At 42.9% G+C, this 23,826-nt stretch overlaps 1 protein-coding gene across 3 annotated transcripts in view; it reads right to left on the reverse strand.

The window, feature by feature from the left end:
• Positions 1-3,181: 3,181 nt before the first annotated feature.
• Positions 3,182-23,826, reverse strand: part of LIMA1 (LIM domain and actin binding 1) — a 50,754-nt gene continuing 30,109 nt past the window's right edge. For all 3 annotated transcript variants that reach the window (XM_075902053.2, XM_089774724.1, XM_025188714.3), the window contains 7 exons: positions 22,480-22,588; positions 21,853-22,007; positions 17,239-17,340; positions 12,744-12,801; positions 11,468-11,583; positions 6,024-6,157; positions 3,182-5,532 (listed from right to left, as the gene is read on the reverse strand). In XM_075902053.2, the coding sequence (XP_075758168.2) occupies positions 4,521-5,532; positions 6,024-6,157; positions 11,468-11,583; positions 12,744-12,801; positions 17,239-17,340; positions 21,853-22,007; positions 22,480-22,588 (1,686 nt within the window). In that variant the 3' untranslated portion in view covers positions 3,182-4,520. The remainder of the gene's footprint in view (positions 5,533-6,023; positions 6,158-11,467; positions 11,584-12,743; positions 12,802-17,238; positions 17,341-21,852; positions 22,008-22,479; positions 22,589-23,826) is intronic.

The following is a 23,826-nucleotide window of genomic DNA, read 5'->3' on the forward strand; positions in this document are numbered from 1 at the left end:
AGTGCACATTAAATTGTTCCCTGCTTGTGGCCAGTGTAGGACTTCATAAGCCATGGCATCAGGGGGCTAGGCTGCCTCAGCCATGATAGATTACAGTGGACGAGAAGCTGGATATGGGTCAACAGTGTGAGCATGTAGCCAAGAAGGCTAATGTCATATTAGGTTGCAGCTCTTCATTGACCACTTGTTCTGAAATTTAATGTTTGGCTCTGATTTGAAAAGGTTGCCAGCCCCTGCACTAGAAAAATATGGGAGAGACAAGGCAAGATAGAGTATATTGGAAACCAGGACAGTAGTTTTTAAACAGGATTCTCATATGGTCCAAAAGCCACTGATATTGGACAAAATAACTGATTTGCTTTATGCTGAGTAATGTTAAACCAGTTTAAACTGGTAGTAGATGGAACTGCTAGCAAAATTGGAGCAAGTTCAGCAGAGATTGAGTTTATTCCCTTATCTGATTTTGAGACGAGGTAGACAAAATCACCCCCTTACTTGCAACATCTTCATTGGTGTTGGTGGTAAAGCAGCTAGCTCAGCTAATTCGTCAAGGTTGAATGAGGGTGTTTGAGTGGGAAACTGCAAGTGTACTGTAAATCTGAGTTGACAACCTGTTAATGCTGAAATCCTACAGATTTAATGTGAATAGGTGCTAGAGTTTATAGAAAAGTTAAAATGGGGTGAGATTTAAAATAAATACACAGATGTAGGAAGTACTCCCACTCAGCAGGTCCTGAGCAAGCAAAGTTGAAGGAGGATTTAACTTAGTGAATTTAGAATTTTAGTCTTATGATCATTCAGTTGGCCTGAAGCACTTACATGGTTTTTATTTGTGTGTGTGCTTGAAGGGGACATGGACAGACATTTTTCTTTTTATTTCCTCATCCATTTGGGATGGCAAAGAAACTGATCATTTTAAAAACAAGTATTTTAGCAAATCAAATAGTTGTATGGGATATTCACTAATGATTTCCCTTTAAAATCACATCTGGATTTTACCTAGAGCTAGTTTGAGAGGCATGGGAAGAAATCTTGACTTCATATTCCTCAATTTCTACAGATAGTTTAACAATCACTATGTGATTGTTTAAAAGTCACAATAGTTGTCCTCTTGCCCTCTTTAAAATGGGAATATCATCTCCTTCAAGTACTGAAACGGACTCATGTGTCCCAAGCTATTAGTAGATCAAGGTTGAAAAATTCCTGGTTTCCAGTCCTATGTTCAAGCCGCACTGTCTCTTCCTAATGTATTGGGGAATGCTGTTAGTTCTCCTATCAGTTGATACATTACTGCAGAACAGTCTAGTCTCTTCCTCTTGTTGAAAGCAAGCTATATCAACTGTCTGGAAGGAACACAAGCTCTCAAGACAATGAGAATTTATAGATGCATTTCCTATACTCTTTGTGCAGTGACTCTTTGGATTATAAAGACATGTTATTGAAATTTTGGAACAGCAGTTGGTGAATCAGTGACAATTCCTTAGCTCTTTCATTTATTAATTGCTATCAGCCATGCAGATACTTTCTTCAAAGATAAAAGTAGTGGTTAAATAGGACATCAGGCTAAAATTCTGCTCATCCCACTTAGAGGACCTACTCCTACAGCCAAATTCATGTAGTTGCTCAAATAAAAAGGTGCAGAAGAGTCTTGGGATTTCTTAAAATATTTTTTATATAAACCCAAATTAAACACCTAAAACAGTGTGCTTATCAGGAAACAGAACTATGTAGCACTTTAGTCTTTAAAGTGCTACATAGTCCTGTTTTTTGTTTCAGCTACACCAGACTAACACGGCTACATTTCTATCACTATTATCAGGAGGTTGCCATTTATTTGTTTTGTTTGTTTTGGTTTATTTTCCCAAATAGGTTTTGAAATTTCATCACACAAGACTTATTCAGCATATTGTCCTAAGGGTTGAAGATTTGAGTACAATGTACAAGATAATCTGTATGATTATTCTCTCAGAAGCTGCTCTGTTGTGGATGGAAATGAACTGGCCTATGTAAGCACGGACTATGGTAATAACCACCAATATAAAACTATGGCTGGAAAGGGTACAGACATTAGAATTTTGGCAAAAAACAATGTTTGAATCACCCTAGTGGTATGAACTTTTTTAGGGGTAACTCAGTTACCTAGACAGGGAACATAGCATCTCAAGATTTGAGCTTTCCTATCTTGGAAAGCATGGGAATTACATTCATTGATGCGTAATGGCAAAGTCTCAGACAAATGGGATTTGAGCTACATCATGTTTCACATAACCTGGTCCATGTCATAAGTTAGTATGGACTCTACATGGGATGGAGATGGAGCACATCAAACAAAAGTGATTTCATACTTATTGGAATACTAAATGTCAATATAGTTGCACCTTGGACAAAGTGGGGAGACAGTACCTTTGACTTGCTATTCACTACATGGGCCAAAGGCCTTCTTTTCAGATGTGCTGAGTGCCTGCAGCTTTCATGAACTTCAAATGGACTTGTTTGTCATGTGGGAGAGGGAGAATCAGGGCCCAGTGCATTTTAGAAGAAATAGAAAAATGCATTCTTTAACTGTAGAGTCCCAACATGATTAATGGCTCATAGATCAACTTATTAGCCTGGCTGTGTGCTTCCTCCTCCAGTCCCTCCCCCTCCCAAACACCACCTGCCAGCCATGATTTGATAGCTGCTAAATGTCTTTCCTCCAAACAACTGCTCTACTAGACTTCTCCCTCTACTGTGTAAATGGCTCTTCTCTTACTATTGCTGGTTACCTGCCTACTGTATTTCCTCTTCGGCTCTCCCAATCTGCCCCTTGTTTAAGGAGCTCCTCTTACATCTACCACTAGTCACAGGGCTCCTGCCATCAGAACTGCTCATGTAACTAGGAAAATGCCTTTAAACATTTTTTGGAGAAAAAGCACTTAACTCAAGAATGAAAAAGGTTAAACACAGATATTTGCCTCTCTGATCCATCCTGTTTTAAATCTAGATTCTAGAAGCATGTGTACTGCCATTCCAACTGGTTTAAGTGGGCCAACAGTGTCACCTAGTGGTATGAAATCACATTATGAAGAATTCAATTCCAAGAGACTATACCAGTATCAACAACTCATCTGAATAAAAGTCATCTTGTGTATTGCCTTACTGCAGTCAAAATAAAGACATGAATTAGACTTCAGCCTTAGAGTTCAAAGTAAATGACAAAGCTTTATTGAATACAAATGTTTCATACGTAGCAAGACTGGAATGAAGTAGAATATTTTACATCTCTAAAATAGTTAAGACAATTCTCAAATTGTATAGTACAGAGAAAGAACTATTGTAGGAATAAACCATACCTCCCCTTCCAAATTACTTGTAAAATCAATCCAGTCAAGTTTTTAAAAAAGTACTAAAATGTAGCAAATGGGCATAGCCTTCATGGGGAGCCCCTAGCCAGAAGTCTAAGACAGCCCCTCTTGGCCACACTGTTAAATAATTTTTTTTTTTTTGCTAGAATCCAGTTCCAGGAAAGAACCCCACTGATTCTCAGACTTTGTATGTGTAAGTATCACATTGTAGCTATTAAAAAAAAGGTCTCTGGCAGTTTGGAACAAGTAGGGTTTAATAACTGTTAAAAGGCCTTACAGATGTTATTTGCAGTTTTAAGTGAATCAGAAGTGAAAGAAGAGTAAAGCAGGAAAAAAAATCACCTAAAAATGCACATGGAATATAAAACTAATGCCCTGCAGACTCCGTGAAAGGGATGGCTTGTCTTCAAGAGTACCAGCAATGGGATCTGTACTGCTGCTATTCCAGTAAGGGATATGCTGGTGCATTAGTCAGCTAGAGGGCTGTACTACCTATTAATTCCAGTTTAGAATTAGTCTCTCTTGTACACAGGAGAGCAGAGTGCAAAGTAGGAAGTTTTTCCACTGATCAAGAGCAAGCAAATCAAAAAATAATCTCATTGCATCTTTGTACTTAAGATATTTTAGTTGCAAAACACTAAGCACAAAGAAAATTAGTGTTTTCATGAGGAAAACATCCCAGCTGTGCCCTTTACATGTATTAAAGTGCATTCAGTCACAATTTTTAAAGCAGGCCCACAAATCCCTTTGGAATTGGTCCCCAAGCACTACAGTCGTATTCATAGTGGTAATAGTGTATTATAGAAAGTGTTTAATTCCACTGTGGAGCACAGTGGAATCCTGCAAACTACTGTTACTGGAATAAGTGCCAAAGCACAAACAAAGAAATACAACAGTGACTAGAGTACAGAATAGATCAGTGTTCTCATGCTGTGAGTTTTGATTACTTGATTTAGGAACAACTCTCTCACACCAAGGAATCAAACATTTCCATACAGCTAGATATGATTTTTGCAGGTTTCTACGGTACTTTTCTCCTTCAACTGTATATTCTGTTTTCTAATGTATGAACACATAGTATAGCATCACTTTCACAGAGGGCAGATGCTTGTTAAAAGCTAACACACCAGTTTAAGGCCCAGCACCTTGCAGAAAGTTTTCTAGTGAAAGACCAATTTATTCTTCATCCTCTTCTTCATAGTAACGATTCCTCTTGATCTGTTCTTCCACAGATAGATCTTCCACATCTTCACCTTCCCGGAACCCATCATCTCTGGATTTGCTATTCTGATTAACGGGTAATTCCTCACCAGTAACCACATTCGATACACTGAGACGTTTAGGAGAGTTGGAGTAAAATATTTCTTCATCTGGAGATGGCTGCTGTGCTGTGGCATTTTCTTCCTCATCTGTCTCCATACCATTCTGTACCATGTTCTCTTCCCTGTATGCCTTGATATCAGGTACTTCACTTTGTCTTTCTTCTTCCTCCCGTTCTTTGTTCTTTTCTTCAGTGTTAAGGATGTTACCATTCTCAGCTTTTTTTTCCTTTTGCTTTCTTTCCATCGTTGCTTCACGGTCTAGTTCTTCACTTGTTTTTACCATAACCCTGTCTGCTTTGGAAAGAGAAGGCACATTCTCTGTTCTACGGCCTTTAACAGACATTGTTCTAAATGAGGCCGCTACTGTAAATGGACGGCTTCTTTCTTTCAGTGAGGATGTTCTTCGTAGCTTTTTAAGATCTAGGTCTACATCCTCCTGCACATCTGGTTTGGACACCTCATCTTCTGGGGGCCACTTCGGCTTAAATACTTTGATACCTTCTTCCAAAGCACTTCCTGAACTACCTAGCTCTGATGGAGGTGGCCAGGCAATTCTCAGTTTCTTCGTTTCTGCTGGTTTCTCTTCCCTTTCAGGCAAAGATGCCACTTTTGCTTCCATGCTAGCCGCCAGAACTCCCACTTTTGCAATTGGGGCATCCTCTACTCCTGGACTTTGAGGGCCTTCTGTTGTATTTACAGTGTCGCCAGATTTCTCCAAGGATTCTTCGTTCTCAGTTTTGGTTACCCATAGTTCCTTGTGTTGTTTGTGCCCAAAACCTTCATCATAGTTGCCTTTGGCTTTGAAGAGCTGATTGAAGTGAGGTTTGCAATAAATGTTTCCATGCAGAGATGCATATGTTACAAGACTGTTCAAGAAAACAGAATGTTAGCACTTTGCATGTCTCAGTCACTGATTTAAGGCCCTAATTTTAGCAAGATCACTGAAAAACTTGGCATTAAATCTCCCCAAAAGATTTTAGAAAAAAGCTTTACAGTACTTTGACTGGTGCCACCACAGGCAAGGTGCTACCCAATATAAAAAGGCATTTCTACAGGTTTTCCTCTGAAGTGATCAAACATCTTTGTAACAAATAGGTATTAGCTCCATTTTACAGACAGAAAAACAAGGATGGAGAATTCAAATGACATGTCCAAAGTAATTCAGAAGGTTACTCTGAGCTGAGCTGGGAGGAGAAACTGACTCTGAGGTCCTCAATCAACTAGACTACAGCTGCCTTCATCTCAAGAGGAATATTTACACAGGACTGTATTCAGCTTCCTATAATGCTTTAGGAAGGCTGACTTTCCTTTGAAAGGACTGCCACACACTCAATACACTACTCTCTGCACGGATTACCTGAGTTTGCTGTTACAATGGGAACAGCGGAAGCAGCTGATATGAAACACCTGCTGATTGGCAAAGAGGCGTTCCATTGGGTACACTGTCTTCTGACATGCAACACAGGTTTCCTTTGCTGGCAACTGAAACTTCTAAGGGAAGAAAAGAGGCCTTGTTAACTGGATAAGAACTAGTTAATGAGAAGACTTGACTTGGGTTTTCTCCAAGACTTCTAGTGTTCTCAGAAACAACTTAATATTTCATGCTTGACAGCTCTGATGTTAGTTCCCTGAGTGCCCTGCCCGCACCCTACTTGAGTAAAGCAGATATTACACAGGTCCTTTGCTTTGATGTGATAGCAAGAGCCTACTGTGCATTCTCCCTCTCTGATACCATATCACAACCTCTAAGGTAAAACAAAAGCCAAGAATTGACAGTGGAAGTTAACCCAGATGTTGATAGACTAGTAACTGTGTGTAGTCCATAAGAGGCAGCATCCTACGAGATAAGAAATGTTGCAAGGATAAATCTAACACGAGTGAGTATTACATGTTAGCACTGTGCTACTTAGGAATAACCTCAGAATGCATCTCCTGACAGCATCAAGGACGTCATATTCTACGTCCACCACAGACGCTCCTCCCTCCTCAACACACCAACTCGAGTTGACTTAATATGGGAGGGTTAATAAAAAGGAAATGGCATGCTGAATATCCAAACGAAGCTGGCCCTTCTGGACTAACCTTATTGCAACAGCTTTTCTAGCAATAAGGCAGAAAGTTGCCTAGTACAGAGGTTCTCAAATTGTGGTCTACAAGCAGCTCCCTCTAAGGTGTAGGGATGTTAAATATCGGTTAATTGAATAGTCGAGTAACCTCATGAATTCTTATTGGTTAGTCGACTATTCTATAGCCCGAGAGTGGGGCTGGAAGCGAGTGCGCTCCGGCCTCACTCCTGAGAAGACCCCTGCCACTCTGCACTGCTGCCACTATATCACAGACAGCAGTGCAGGGTGCCAGGCGGGAGCTGATTTGCGAGGGGAGCTAGTTTAAAAACCAGCTCCCCTTGTGGACCGGCTGCCTGTTGCACTGTGGTGCTGCCTCTGATACAGCGGCATTGGCACAGGGTGGCAGCAGCCCCTGTCTAGGGGGTGGTCTGAGCTCGTGGACCCAGCATGAGCTGGAACTGAGCTAGGCTGCCTGCCCGCCCGCCCGGCTCCTAATACACTTTAAATGCAGAGCTGCAGCAGGGGTAGGTCTCAGACCCATTGCAAGCCAGGTTGTTGGCCAGCCTGCTAAAAAATTTACTGGCAAGTGGGGGGGAGGGGGAACGGAATGCATGTAGTCTATAGCATTAACCTATAAATTGATGCTTATCGGTTTATCGACTACACTTTTACATCCCTACTAAGGTGCGCACCTGGGAAGCCGCACGTAAAAGAACATAGGGCTGCCCACGTAATTAGTGGCTCTCAGGCATGGCTCCATGCTGGACCCTCATACGTAAAGTGAGATCGCGATTTTGGGGAGCAAGGGGGCAGTGAAGAGGGGGTGAAGGGAATTTGGGATGTGCAGGACTGCAGCATTCAGAGAAAAAGAGGCAACTTTTCCCAGCTCCAGAGTTGCAGCTGTCAGGGAGAGACAGCCCTCTTCCCCAGCCTCAGTTCTGTGGTTATGCTGGCAGGGAGAGACTCCCATTGATATTAAAATGTGAGTTGTGTGCTTTTAGTTGTAGAACAAAGCAGCATTAAATTATTAAGGAGTTTTTTATATAGAACTTTTATGCAAACTGCTTGATAATACTTTGCTAACAGTGAATTTGGAAAAAAATCATTAAGTGGTCTGCTGACACCCTCAGAAATTTTCAAGTGATCCATGGGGGAAAGAGACATTTGAGAACCACTGACCGAGGGCCTGTGTCAAGGGCTACAGAAAATCCCACATAGATACTGTCAGCTTTGTTCATGGCATGTTCTACTACAAATTTACTAAAAGCCTTTAAGATAGGGCTGGGCAAGATGTGACCCAGGGGCTGGATCTGGCCCACCTAACACTTGGATCCCACTCGCAGACTATATCTGGCTGCTTTTTATTTATATCCTGCTGCCTGTGCCACTGAATTTCCAGGTGGGGGCTCAGACAGCAGGATCCTATTTAAGTGGCTCATAGCTCAGGCTCTATCTTGGAAGGGGCCAGAGCTGTGAGCTTTCTAAGTAGTTGCAGCAATCCCAGCTACCAGACAACACGATAGCAGCAGGGCTAGGAGCCATGAGCCCTTTTGTGTTGAAGTAATAGCCTCTAGTCCCGGACAACTCTAGGGGGGAGGTTAGTTCCCAGTCCCCCGCCCCCCTTCTTCCTCAGACCTAGGGGGGTTGGAACCAGTCCATGACCACGTAGCAAAATTCTGTAAGTGGCAACCGCTGCAAAAATTATTTCCCACCTCTGCTTTAAGAGAAGGATATGACATTTAAGAGCTATGGAAGCAGGAACAGCATCACCACAGGGGACAATTATATAGGTTGGTGTCTAGTTAGTATTATAAATAAAATGACATGGTTAAAAATGGAAGGTTATGGTAGAGGAGGGTCAGGTTGCTGAAGAGAGCCGACTTCATCTAGATTGTCACAACTTTACTCTTACATATGATATCTAGCAAATGGCCTAATGAATTTCTAGTGTAACATGCACTTAGATTGCAGAGAGATGAAAACTTTAAACGTTGGTATTAGGTATTAGAAATGACACTAAAGGGCCTAATCCTTTCGGAAAGCCTGACAGAAGCTTCAGAACTCCCAGAGACTCAAGTGATTTTTTTTTTTAAAGGGGAACTTCAAGGCACTGACTCTGTGCACGAATTCTCATCTCTGTGCAAGTGAGTCAGTGCAATCTCTAAAACATACCAATGAAGTTCACTAGTCCAAACTAAGATCTACTCATCCACCCATGCCACAATGAGCAATGAGGCATTAATAACTTGCTTACCCATAAAAAAGTTACCCTCTTTCCCAAGACCACAGATGTGTAATGCTGCACTACACAGTGCAAGTGTTACTGCAATATACATCCTCATCTCAAAGGAGGAACTTACATGTGTACTCAGTGACCCCTTTGTGGCTGCTGAAGAGGTGGTTTTGGGGGTGCAGAGAGAAATTTTTCCTTTCTAGGCATTACTATACAAAACTATTAGAGGAGGAGGGTGAAGCCCAGTTAATTTAAAAAAAAAAAAAAAAAAAAAAAAAAAGGTGGAGAGATAGCCAAGAGTTGAGCTCACATTAGAGGGAAGCAGAAGGCAGGAGTAGATATTAGGAACCAGGAGCAGGAAACAGAAGCTGGAAGAGAAATAGGAAGAACCTTACATGAAATCAGCAGCATATGAGCTGTTCTCTAAACACTATAGCAACAACTGTTCATGAAGGTAGAGATCAAATCTGGGTTTTAGCAATATGAACAGATTGCTCTTATTTCAAAAGAATCTGCAGAGCACCATAAACTTAAAGGATAAGCAGTTTACATATGAACATGCACTTGAATACCCTCCAAGTTACACGATCCTAAAGGCATTTTTTGCCAGCTAAAATTTTGCCTTTCCGAAGAGATGCTCACAACACTATGATATTCACATATCCATTACAGTGCCCCTTTAATTCTTGCTACCATCTTAAATATAGGTTGCACCTCTGGTCTGGCAATATCAACTAGGGGTGTAAGTGACTAGTCAACTACCTTATAAGGTAGTTGAGTCACTACTTGACTAGGTGCTTCCCCCCACTTGCTGCCTCTGCATCACAGGCAGCAAGGGGGCTGGGAGAACAGGAGCCGGTGCTGGGGGAAACCAGCTTAAAAGCTACAGCAGTGCTCCCCGGTACCGTCTCCACAGGGGAGGGAGAGGCACAGTGGGGGAAGCAGTCGGATCCTGACTTCTGTGCCTCTGCCTTTTAAATTTAGTAATAACCTGTGCCCCTGCCTGGTGGGAGTAGGGACTGCCCCAGGTTCCCCTCTATACCTCTGCCTTTCAAATGTAGGGGCTCTAACTACATTTTTTTAAAAGGCAGGGGCGCAGCAGTTGCAGAGGCACAGCACCTTGCTGCAGGAGGTGAGGGGTCAGGAAGCTAAGTGCACAACCCAGCCGGGAAGCCAGGGAGGAAGGACGGAGTGACTGGGAAAGGGGTGGGGCTTGCAGGGGGTCGGGAGGGACACAGAAGTCATCTCCGATGGTCCAGCAAAATCCCCCATCTGGGACCACTCAGGTCCCTAGGGTGCCAGACAAGGAAAGTCCAACCTGTTAGAAGACCTACCCCTCTTTACAGATGAAACCTGCAGAGTGATGAAGCAATGTGCCCAAGACCAACATAGAAAGTCTGTAGCAGAGCAGGGATGAGACTTTGTCACACAGTGTGCATGTTACTGAGATATTACTAAAAGTGCCCATCATTGTATTATCTCTGTGCCTTGAAGCAAGAAATAAATCCCTACCCAAAAAGTTTGCCATTGCATCCTCAGCTACAGTCATTGTGATGGGGGTGGTGCTTGCTTGTTCACGTGCCTGAAAGTAATGAGCAGGTCTGCAGCCATCACTACCGAAGGCAGGCTTAAGTAAAGAGTGGCAGCATAGTGCACTCTACAGGGGGAAGAAACTTCTCCAGTGGAAGGGATTCTCACAGTGGTCTCAAATGGCAATGGTCTCAAATTCCAGTGGGGGGAGGTCTAGGTTGGGTATTAGGAAAAAATATTTTCCTAGGAGGGTGGGGAAGCACTGGAACAGATTACCTAGGGAGGTGGTGGCATCTCCATCCTGGGAGGTTTTTAAGTCCTGGCTTGAAAAAGCCCTGGCTGGGTTGATTTAGTTAGGATTGGACTCGATGACCTCCTGAGGTCTCAACACTATGATTCTATGACATGTAAGGGCTTGTCTCCTAGGAGTTATATCCGGAGCTTCTTCAGCTATGAATACCTTCTGATTGCAGCTGCTAAGATGGTTGATGGGAAGACGGTAGATAGCCATGCCCCAATGTGGGCTTTAAAGATTAGCGTAAGGACCTGAAAAAAACTCTAGGAACTCTGACTTAAGGCTGGAGCTTGTCAATTGAAGACCTACGTCCAGACTTCTGTACTCAAACGTCTCCTCTTATCCCAGAAGCAAGTTAGGATTTCTATGCTGTCTGTGGAACACTGCCCTTTCAATACAGCAGCTCCATCTTTAGAGAATTAAAATTGCGTGGAGATACTTTTCCATTCTGAATTCTCCAAACCTATCCAGCAGGAGTTTGAGATGCTAAGAGAGAGACTTCACTGTAGAGCAAAGTGTAAGTTTAAGAGCTCTTTGCTGAAGAAAATTTGGATACGGAGGAATTAGTTGCACTCCCTGGGGAGCTTATGCTAACAGATTCATAGGCTGGATTGATTCTATGTCAGATTTGCTTAAGTAGTAACGTTTGCTAATGCTTAGGAAATAAATTACTGTACCTTCACTGCTTTTGGTGGCAAGGTGTCAGTCTGGCTCGTTGGTTTGGAATCAGTGTTCTGCTGCTTTGTGTAGACACGCCTCTTGGTTTCACACTCACTCTCTGAGTTTAGTTCAACTGGGGAAGGGAGAAGTTAAATTAATTAAAAAAAAAAGAAAACACAAGGAACTCCTAGGAAGTTCTCCCTTGCAAGCCCATATTGCAAGTATGACAGAAAAAGGCTTAAAGTTCTGTTGCTAAATGTGAATGATTAAAGCATTAGTGCTAGCACAAGCAAATGCATTTACTCTTATCTTGTTCACGACTGAAATTATCAAACTGAGTGAGTGGCTATGTGGAAGGAATATACTGGGCAGTGCATACTGAGAAGCTAGCATCTAATTCCTGGGAAATATGGTTCCAGTTTAATAAAGTGGCTAAGCACACGCTTAATAAGCTTGAAGTGAATGGGTTATAAACATGTGCTTAAGTACCTTTAGAAAGTATTTAGCCTCTTAGCTAATACTAATATATTTATTGACTCATCTGTTGGCTACAATACTTGCTATATTTGGCCCTGAGCACTAAGTCCAAATGGCAGGGGAACAGCACTGCCAGGGTTAAATGAAAAGCCTTTAAAAAGCAAGTATTAATGCTGTCTCAGTACTACAGTTATAAATCTGATAAAAATTCCCAGGCCTTGAGCTGGGCTGAGGTTTTAGCACAAGATTTTTATTGGAAAAATCCCAAGAATATGAAGGGATTGCAAAAGTTGAAGAATTAAGACTGTTTTAAAGATGACTGTATTCAAAAGCAACATTTAAAAAACAAAGAGAACCACAATTTTGTGAGTAAGATAGTTCCTTGTGAGCCAACATATGACAGCTTTCATAATCAGCAAATTCCACAGCTAATTTCTAAGCCAGTGGAAATGGAAGTTTATAAAACAAGAGCTGACCATTACAGGGACCTGAACAAATGCCATTTGAACCCAACACCTGGCTTATTGTCCTACAAAATTAAAAGAAAGCACCTAGATAGTGTGAGTGGGCTTCCATTATGGTTGTTAGGATCTGAGTTCGTATGCTCAGATGGTTTCATAAAGCTAAAGTTAAATGAAATCCAATCTTGACCAGAAGATCTCTGGGATTAAATGGGAAGCTTGACATTTACTCAAGCAGCTACAGTTCTAATGCCAAACTGATCTTGACATAAGAATGGCATACAGGTAGACTGTGCCCACCCATCCTGCCATCCACCTGCCAACTTTGTATTGGATTAGGAGAAGCAGTCCTTACCGGTGCCATCTTCAGAAAGACGAGAGTGGAAACCCAGACTCTTCTCACCCAAGAAAACCTACAAAAGAAATGTTTACCACTTAAATTTATAAAGGGATAATCCCAGTGTAAGTAACAAAATAGTGGGCAATTAACCATATAAAGCAGCATTCAAAAAAAAAAAAAAAGGCCACACGTGTCAGCCGACGGTCAGGGCAGTGTGTGCGTGTGTGTGTTTCTGAGAAAAGGTTTAACGTCCGTGTCTTTACTGCTAGGACCGGGGTCCCGTCGCAGAGGGTGGCCACCAGGCCAACAGACGCCCCTTTATATAGGAAGAGCTTATTACACCTTAGATTTTAGCTGCTAGAACACAAAGTTCCTTCGCAGCGGGCAGCCTAAGGAAGGCTGAAAGGTGCCCCAACGGACCAGTCACCTGGGAGTGACACAGATCCAAACGCCCAAGCTCTTCCTATGACTGTCCCTTTATGACCAACTGACGTTCTTTTAAATTGTGCTTGGTTCTGTTACAGCAACTGAAGGAGTCAGGTTAAAGCTTAAACAGTTACAGGTTTATTAAAAGAAGCTTATAAATCATATGGTTACAATGGCTATTGCTCTATTCCTTAAATGCTAGCAAATATATAAGTCTTAAAAATAGTTACAGGAAAAAGGTCAAGAGAGAAAATAGAAATAATGGTACCAAGTGACAGCTTAATCTTTAAAGAGCTCTAACACTGTGTGTGTGTGTGTGTGTGTGTGTGTGTGTGTGTGTGTGTGTAGACACACACACACACACACACACACTCTTAAAGGACCACATCCAGGTACAATTTTTACCCCCTTCTGTGCCTCTCGACTCCAGCGTGTCAGGCCAGGGTCGGTCCCTCAATTCCTCGGAAAGACGAATACGAGGTGGGCGTCCCCTCTGGAACCTCGGGAGGTCAAACACCAAACCCGACCAGCAGATAGGTGGTAGATTGAAACTCAGAGTAGGTGTGCTGCTGGACTCATCTTTATACCCCTGGGGGCCCGTATTCTCTTATCTTAAGTTGCCAAATTGTACTGGTCCGTTTTGTGGCGCCAGTTCTTACAAACAAGTTTCAAGTTAATTTACACTTGTAAGAGAGGAAGATAGCTAAATTAGGAGTGCCGGACTGCTGTGTGTTTATATCAATATGGGTTAAGTCGAGGGCACTTTTGTGCAGCCTCTTAGTTTGACCACCCTCTTATCTCTGCTTACAGTTGTCCATGGTCACTGAGCCAGCATATGTGAACCTCCTGCTCCAAGGTTTTCAAAGATCATGCTGTTTTTCTGCTTTGTGCCCCCTGCATGCTTTCAAGCAGACAAAGATGGATGTTAAAATGGGGATTCATGTCTGGCTACAACATGGCCTGACAGACATGTGTTCATATGTACTTCGGTTGCCTTTGTAAAAGCATAAGCCAATGTGTGCTTAACTACCACAAATGCACAACTCCCACCACAGAAGAAACGCTCAAGACATTGCTTTACTGCTCTTGTACAGCATGTTCCTCTCCCCTCCCCCCCTCCCCCCCCGCATAATGCTTGAAGCAGGAGTATGAGACAGATGGCTCTCATCATTTACAGCTTATGCCCCCTATGAAAACCTAGATGCATAGAAGTCTGTTTACAGTGTCCATCCTAGACTAAGAACTTCTCAACAGTGCTAACACTAGCTACAAAGCATACATTCTGGATTTCTCACCTTCCTCGGGGCCTCACATAGGTGCCTAAGCAACTGTTTATTTTGAAATTTTACCCATAAAAGCTACAAGCTGTGAAGTTTAAAACCAACATGCTTTGTCTGTCTTCTACATCCTCCTTTATAAAAAGATTTATGAATTTCACTGTTTTTCACCTTGCGCTCAGCTCACACATGCTGCTACTCGTAAGTACAGAACACTCTCATTAACAGACCTGTTGACATAGCCTAGTATAAACTCAGGTAACAGAGTAATTTACCTAAGCGGTCAAACTGCTCAATGCAAGTTCCATATCGATATTTTAACCAAGTTTTCTCTATGTTCAATAAAATAGGGCTTAAATATACTTACATGTTGAGGAACTAAAATGCCATAATGAGATTAGTGTGAATTAGTGAGGTTCTATTGTTAATGACTGAAAGACCTATTGCAAAGGATTTCACTTTGGAAATTAATAAGGAAAACAAACAAGTCTGGATAAGGTAATTTGTTCATTTCACTGGTTTAATTTTAATAATACTACTTCCTAATGAGCACTGCATAGTTTAAAAGTGATCTGTGTTACTAGTACAAAGTAAACACTCTTACTGAATCTTTGAAATGTGCAAGATAGGTTTTTTGCACATGAATTATCAGTGTACAAGTAAGGTTCTGTTGAGTATTTGTGTCTCCAGAAATTTGTGCCATTAAATAGGCATGCCTCAGACACTAAATTTATCCTGCAATGACTTCAAAATGATCATCCTACTACCAGACAATGGTCTGTTCAATTTAGGTTCCTATACTGTGCTCTTATTACACCAAAATCACGAGTGGTGTAGAGAGAGTGAATAAGGAAAAGTTATTTATTAGTTCCCATAATAGAAGAACTAGAGGACACCAAATGAAATTAATGGGTAGCAGGTTTAAAACTAATATAAGAAAGTTCTTCTTCACACAGTGCTTAGTCAACCTGTGGAACTCCTTGCCAGAGGAGGCTGTGAAGGCTAGGACTATAACAGAGTTTAAAGAAAAGCTAGATCATTTCATGGAGGTTAGGTCCATAAAAGGCTATTAGCCAGGGGATAGAAATGGTGTCCCTGGCCTCTGTTTGTCAGAGGCTGGAGATGGATAGCATGAGACAAGTCGCTTAATCATTATCTTCGGTCCACCCCTCCTGGGGCACCTGGCGCTGGCCACTGTTTGCAGACAGGCTACTGGGCTAGATGGACCTTTGGTCTGACCCAGTACGGCCATTCTTATGTTATGTTCAAGATTTTGGAAAGTGGTCGAAGGCCACACTCTTCCATGATATCGATGGAGGGTGGTTGCAGAAGGGAGCTTGGGGTAAGGGATTGGGATGCTGGGGGGAGACTGGAGTCTGGGAGGAAGTTTGGGTGAAGGAGGTGGTTGTGACCTAGGGCTGGTGACTGGAGTGCAGGGGCGGTTGGGGATGTGACTTAGGATAGAAGGGTATTGTGATCTGGGGCAGGAGATTGGAGTGCTAGATCTGGAAGGGGGCATGGGTCTAAGAGGGAGACAAAGGGTTTGGGTATGTTCAGGAGGGAAGGGAAGGGGCCAGAGGGTTGGGGTTCCAGAAGCAGGCTATGGCCAAGAGACTTACCTGCCAGCTGTCAAAATAGCCTGCTTGCCTGCCTGCAGAGCTTAAAACATTTCTCAGCCAGCCAGCCCGCCTATGTGCTTCACTGAATAACTGAGTTGACGAGTGGGGGCATGGTTTTTCTTGACTGCCAGTTATTCAAACAAGCAGCTCCCATTGGCTTGTTTCTGGCCAGAAACCAGCCAATGGGATTGTGCTAGGGATGGGGCAGCTCCTGAAGCTTCCCCCCTCTTCCAGTTTTGAAGCAGAAAGGAAGCCCGGCAGCTGTGTTTCTGCACAGCACACAGGGCTGCGAGACAAGCAGAGGACCCTGCCTGGGGCTTACCGCTGCCTCTGCGGGCCAGATCCAGTGGCTTAGTGGGCCGCATTTTGCCCAGACCCAGAAAGTGAGTTTTAGTCAACAGCAGAACAGTGAACGAAAAGAGTAACTGCTTTTACTCTAAAGAAGTGGGTTGTGCCCATGAAAGTTCATGATACCATCTACATTTGTTAGTCTCTAAGATACTGCAGTTATTTGCTGTTTTTTATGCTTTTGTTTAATTAGTACCTTGTAAAAGGCTCCTTTTGGTTGCTGCTTTCCCATGCCACAACAGGCTAAAATATCACCACTTACCCACTTTGAAGTCATTATCACCTAGAACTCTGCACTTACAAATTTTCTCACCTGAGGCTCTTCAAGCACATCATCAGAAATTTCAGTGTGTAAGCAAAGCCCAAAGCTCAGTTAGGGACTCAACAGCAAAGTCAGAAATCATTTAGAAGCAGCAGCAGCCACCACCTCAATTAGATAATGCTTCTTCCTCCCATGTTCTTAATATGCCACCATTATGAAATTCAAGGTTTCTGCCATACCAAGAATATTTGCCATTTTTTAAACAGACTATAAGCACTACCCTTCTCTATAAAATTATAAAAACAGCTAGATATCCTGCACACAAAAGGACTTCTTATTTTGAGTCTTATAAATACAGCTCTAGTTTGCCTGTTTGTAATTAAGGACTTGCACAAAGGTAAGTTTTGTGCTCTTCTTGCACATCCTAAATTTTGATAATCTCAAAATCATGAGTCCCACGGCATGTAGATAATTTGTATCAGCCAATACAGGTCAATTTTTAGAAGACTGTTGCGTGTCTGCAAGGGATTCCATTTCAAGGAGAGTTCTTGATCCTGATTAATATGAGCACATCTTACCTTCTCCTGATCTCGATGGGAAATGGAGTCCTCTGGACTTGGTGGAACATTCTCCTTCTGCTCAGACTTGTAACTCTTGATTTCACTGGCTTCAATCTCATTCTGTAGAACAATAGAAGGACTTCAGTTTTAACATTCTTTTTCCCTTTAGAGTGAGATAGCTTTCTGTGCTGCTTCTTAAAAGAAGTTTTGGGAATACTATTTCCCGTAACACACAATTGATGACTCAAGAGAAGAGGACAAAGAAGTCTACAAATATGAGATTGGTGAAATGCACCAGGGAGGGAGAGAAATTTAGGATATAGTGAAGGAAGTAGAACTTCAGTTCCATGATAGCACCACAGTACAGGCAGTCCCCGGGTTACGTACAAGATAGGGACTGTAGGTTTGTTCTTAAGTTGAATCTGTATGTAAGTCGGAACTGGCGTCCAGATTCAGCCACTGCTGAAACTTATCAGTTTCAACAGTGGCTGAATCTGGATGCCAGTTCTGACTTACATACAGATTCAACTTAACCCCAGGCATCCCCAAGTCAGCTGCTGCTGAAACTGATCAGCGGCTGATTCCAGGAAGCCCGGGGCAGGGGCTTCCTGTAGTCAGCCACTGTCAGTTTCAGCAGCAGCTGACTTGGGGACACCTGGGGCAGAGCAGCTGGGGTGCTGCTGGGTTGGTCCAGTAGCGCCGCCGCTCCTCAGCGCTACTGGACCAACCCAGCAGCACCCAAGCTGCTCTGCCCCAGGCGTCCTGATTCAGCCGCTGCTGAAACTGACCAGCAGTGGCTGAATCAGGATGCCTGGGGCAGAGCAGCTGGGGTGCTGCCGGGTTGGTCCAGTAGCGCCCAGAGCGGCGCTAAGGGACCAACTGGCAGTGCCCCAGCTGCTGTATCACAGGCGTCCGGAGCAAAGCCGCGGAGCACGGGGGCAGCGGAACAGCCCAGACGTGCCGTGGCTGTCCTGCTGCCCTCGGGCTCCGCAGCTTTGCTCTGCTTTGCTCCCCGTCTCCCTGGTCTGCAGACCAGGGGGACGGGGAGCAAAGCGGCGGAACACGTGGGCAGCGGACAGCCCATACGCGTCCGCTGCCCGCGTGCTCCGCCGCTTTGCTTCCTCTCCCTGGTCTGCTGGAGACCAGGGAGACGGACCCCGTTCGTAACTGTGGATCCGACATAAGTTGGATCCACGTAACTCGGGGACTGCCTGTATCAAGATACCTTTGCACCAAGAACCTTTCCTTCAAAACAACTCTTTCTTTCCTGACAAGTCTCAGATGGGTCACTGGGTTAGTCTGTATCTACAAAAATATGCACCCAATAAAATGTTTTTTATCCACGAAAGCTTATGACCAAATAAATAAATCTGTTAGTCTTTAAGGTGCCCACAGGACTTAATTCCAAAACTTGCCTTACCTGAAATGCTGCCCCATTTTTTATTTGGGTCAAGCACTTCAGGGCAAGGAACCTGTATTATTCTCTAATGCACTAGGAAAGTGAGAAATCATTCTCCATATAAGTGAGTTCTATCATATCTCCAACACATGCCAGCCACCCATGTGACAAACTTCATTTCTCTCTCAAAGCAAGTCTCATTTCAGGAAAGTTTTACAGAAAAGTCTTCCAAATTTTCATCTTTAAAAAAACCCAGAGAAATCTCATGATTCTTTTGCCGATTAATTGGTAGACACTGTGGCAATGCAGAGCTCATGCCTTTCATGAGACAGCCTTTTGGTAGCAGGGAAAAGAAGTCGTCAAGCATCAACTGCAAAAGGCCTTGGAAAAAAAAATAAGGACCATGAGATATAGAATCATAGAATACTAGGACTGGAAGGGATCTTGAGAGGTCATCAAGTCCAGTCCCCTGCCCTCATGGCAGGACCAAATACTGTCTTGACCATCCCAGATAGACATTTATCTAACCTACTCTTAAATATCTCCAGAGATGGAGATTCCACAACCTCCCTGGGCAATTTATTACAGTGTCTGACTACCCTGACAGTTAGGAACTTTTTCCTAATGTCCAACCTAAATCTCCCTTGCTGCAGTTTTAGCCCATTGCTTCTTGTTCTATCCCCAGAGGTCAAGATGAACAAGTTTTCTCCCTCCTCCTTATGACACCCTTTTAGATACTTGAAAACTGATATTATGTTCCCCCTCAATCTTCTCTTTTCTAAACTAAACAAACCCAGTTCTTTTATCCTTCCTCCATAGGTCATGTTCTCTAGACCTTTAATCATTCTTGTTGCTCTTCTCTTGACCCTCTCCAATTTCTCCACATCTTTCTTGAAAATATGCTCGTATCTATCTTCTTGAACCTTTGTGTTTAATGACAGGTCTTTAGAAATAAGTAATTCTTGCAGTGTTCTGAAGGGATGTTATCACACTTGCAACAGAAGAAAATATACAAGATGCTTAGTCTTGATCAGGTGCTGTCTACACAACAGACAACCCTCAAAAGAACTCTCCCCCACAAAAAAAGATTAATCATGCCTTTTTGTAGCATAGATAGGCCTGGACCCGGCTTTAACATTTTACCAGTACTTCAGCTGGAGACATACGGGATGAAGCACAAATTGTACACTCCCACAGCAGCAAGACCCATTGTGCTTCCTGACAGTGGAGAGTACAAGGAATTCATAGCAGGAGGATAGTGGTCATAGATTCTGCCAAAGAATCAGAGCCATAGCTTCCATTGGGTTATTTGAAAACCACTGCAAACACTGCTGTAGTTGTAGCTATTTGCATCCACACTTAGCTACAATCATCGTTAAGAGGCCATAATACAAACCTGCAGGGAGTTACTGAGGATAGTTATATAGCATAGAATCTAGACTCGGTCAGCAGGGGCATTCAAATAAGCTCTGCTCACAATGGGACACCAAGCCAGGCTAGAACAGCTGGGGTGGTTTGGACTTGACTGTGAACAAGACCTGAAGGAGCCCATATGGTCAACTGGCTGGTTACTGGCTTCTAGGGAATGCTAGTCAGTGAACTCCAGCCATCTCTGTTACTAATTGGAAAAGGCTATTTAGCAACTAACAGAGGGAAGCATGAACTAAATAAAATCAGCTATTAGCAGTTAAGGAGATTTGGTAAACTGGTGCGATTACTTTCAGCTCACACCATTAAGTTACTTCAATTACTGCCCAAGGGCTTGAGAATTAGACCCACACTGCATATGGCAAGGAGAAATGCCTTCTGCTTGGATTGGGCTGTTCCAGCAGCAAAATACATCTCTAGCTGTAGACACTTCTAAGAACCACAAGCACTTCCCATGTTTAATTTGGAGACTCTTCAACACTGGGGGACAAAGTTGCCAGTCTAGTTTCCCTCTCTAGAATATTGTCATCTACTTGGAATGTATCTGTCTGGCTAGAAAGGACATAAAAATCAACAAAAATGTCTAACATTAAACAAAGCAGCTAATAGTTCCAACTGACACACCCCTTCTTTCTGACCCACAATCTTAGACTCTTGCAGTTGCTTTAACTAGAATACAGCTTGCTGTGATTCACTAGCTTCTCACTTTCTGTTCAGTTATCTGGCCAACTAAGGGAGCGCTGGTTTTAAAAAACACAACACAGACTGAGTTCAAACAAAGATGAGGAAAAAAGGATTTGAAGAGGAATAGTTGCAAAGGGGAAGAAGGCTGGTTAAAAAGCACAGAACTGTGTGTCAGGAGGCCTGAACTGCATTTATCATTTCAGGTAAGTCACTTCATTTCATTGTGCCTCACTTTCCCCTAAATCACAGAAGGTTCATAAGATTACAGTTCATTAGTGCTTGTGAAGCACACAGAGTTCCTCAGATACAGAGTGCTACAGGCATGCAGAAAAAGAAATGGTGCCAGCTGCATTTCAATGGAGGGCTTTCAGATAACATATCACCAGTTGGGTCTTTAGAAAGTATCTTATTTCAGGAAGGGGCAAGTACACATCTTTTGCTGCAGTTTTTCAATTCTTCAGAACACAAGACAGCTTTCAGTTCCAAGCGAGATAATGAATGCTCTGTTCTCTTCTACCAGGGTAACATTACATGTAAATAGCTTAGTTTACATTAAGGATGTCAACTAACGGTTATTTTACTAGTTGAGCAGTGGATGGAATTTCCATCTATCATCTATTTCCATCCACTACTCGACAGGCACTTCTGCATTCCTCTTTTGAAATGCACAAGAGCCCTCTCTAGGAGGAATGCGTCTGTAGCCTGGAGCATGCCAGCTTTGAAATGTACAAGAGTCCCCAGCGGGGGTTCTTGTGCATTTCAAAGTGGCAGCACCATATGGAGCTCGGAGTCAGTGGGGGACTCCCCAGCTGATCCCAGGTTGTATGGAAATGCTGCGCTGGAACCAGGGATCAGCTGGAGTCCCCAGCTGACCCCGGGATCAGCTGTGTGGCGCTGCCACTTTGAAATACCCTCTTTCCCCCCCTTTTGCTGCCTCTGATAGAGGCAGAAGGGGCATGGGGAGGGGAAATCGACGAGTCAACTGACTATCCGATAAGCATTTGCTTATCGGATAGTCAACTAGTCCATAACATCACTAGTTTTCATCAGAACCATTTGCTAGCCTCAGGGCTATAACAATATGACACCCACTGCATAATAGATACAACAGACAGACGTACCATATGGCCTATGGAGCTGCCTTGCCTGGACACAGCTGCCTGATACTTTGCCAGTCTATCCTTTATTGACGTTTCTGTCAGGAGAGGCATCTCCAGGTTTCTTCTACTCTCTGGCTTGTCTGAGTTCAGTGTTGGAGAGCTACACATGACGTGATCTGCAACAAGGAAATTACATGGTTAGAGTAACTTTCATAAGTGGAGCATTAACAGTAAAGCCTTCAGTACAAAGCTGTTCAAGTCTCTTCTTCCACTTTCAGGGAGACGAATACCAGACACAAGGATATTATGTAAAAAAGTGTAGATTACAGTGTTCATAAAGGTTATCAATAATTCCTAGCTATTATCTAGTGGTTATCAGTAAATCAAAGCAATTTACAAAGGAGAACAGTATCATTATTCCCATTTTAGAGATGGAGGAACAGGTGATGTGACTTGCCCAAGGTCATCCAGCAGTGGAGTGGCAGAGTAGGGAATAAGAACCCAGCTCCTTTGAGTCCCAGTCCAGTGCTCAATGGCCACACTATCCAAGAGCCTCAAATGGAAGGCATTCCATTTCCTTCCTTCCTTTCACGTGCACCAAAGAGACTTACACTAATGCACAGGCCCAAATGGCTCTGGACTACCAACCTGAAGCATTGCAGCTCCTCTCTCCAGAGCTGATGTCAAGGTCCTCTGAAGAGAAGCTGTTTTCAGAGATTCTCCTGCTACTTGCAGTCCTACTCCGGTCCCGAAAACTCTGTTAAAGACAAAATTCACCTATGAGCTCTCTGAACAAGACAGAGATTGTTGTGCATAATCCTGGAGATGCATAGGTATCACTAGCACATCTTTACTGGACTAAACAAATCTAACAAATGATGTCCTAATTAAGCATTATCAAGTCTGGTCACAAGGTGACCTCTCAGATATGTCCATAGATGTCTTTTGATTGTAAAAGGCAATTAGAATGCCACAGAAATACAAAACTTAGATTAGATGCTCATCTCCAGTACATATGCAACAAACTAGATGTCCAGGGAAGGAGATATATAAGCACTAATCCCATTTTATAAATTAACAGTTTACAAGCTCAGTAACAATCATATGTGAGACTAAAAACAAAAATATCCAGGTTTCAAGATAGCAATATACGAGAATTACTGTTCAGTAGCTGTAAAGGAGAACAAAAATGTTAGTAGATAACTACAGCCTTGTTTGATATCACAATCTATTCAAGTCAGGCTGAGCCCCACATTAGGTCTGGGAGGCCAGCTGCCTTGACAAGAGTTTGGTGCTGGACAGAAAGCTCCTCAGTTTCACCAGGATCACCACCAACCACATGGTTGGGATTCTGGACGTAATGCCCCTATACAAAGGCATGTTGCACCCACACCTTGAATATAGCATGCAGTTCTGCTCATTCCTTCTAAAACAAGTTATTAGAATTGGAAAAAAGATACAGAGAAGGGCAACAACAACAAAGTAGTATGGAATAGGTTTCATATGAGGAGAAATGAATAAAACTGGGACTTTTCGGATTAAAAAAAGAGTTTCCTAAGAAAAGGATATAAGAGGTCTATAAAATCATGACTAGCATGGACAAAGTGACTAAAGAAATGTGATTTATCTTGTCACAACAGAAGAATTGGGGGTCATCTGATGTAATTAATAAGCAGCAGGTTTTAAAAGAAAACGGAAGTTAAGTACTACTTTACACAACCCAAGTCAGCCTGTGGAACATGCTACCGTGGGATGTTGTGAAGGCCAAAATCATAACGTCAAAAAAAGAATTAAGTTTCTGGAGGTTAGATCCAGAAGTGACCATTAGCCAAGATGGTTAGGGATAGAACCCAAGTTCTGTCTGTCCCAAAGCCTCTGTCAGACACCGGGACTGGGTGGATGGTTCAATTTTTGCTTTGTTCCCTCTAAAGCGTCTGACATTGGCCACTGTTGGAAAACAGGATAGGAGCTAGATGGACTACTGATGTGACCCAG

Source organism: Pelodiscus sinensis, chromosome 31 (assembly GCF_052426305.1).
Source record: "Pelodiscus sinensis isolate ZL-2025 chromosome 31, ASM5242630v1, whole genome shotgun sequence".
Classification (NCBI taxonomy): Eukaryota; Metazoa; Chordata; order Testudines; family Trionychidae; genus Pelodiscus; species Pelodiscus sinensis.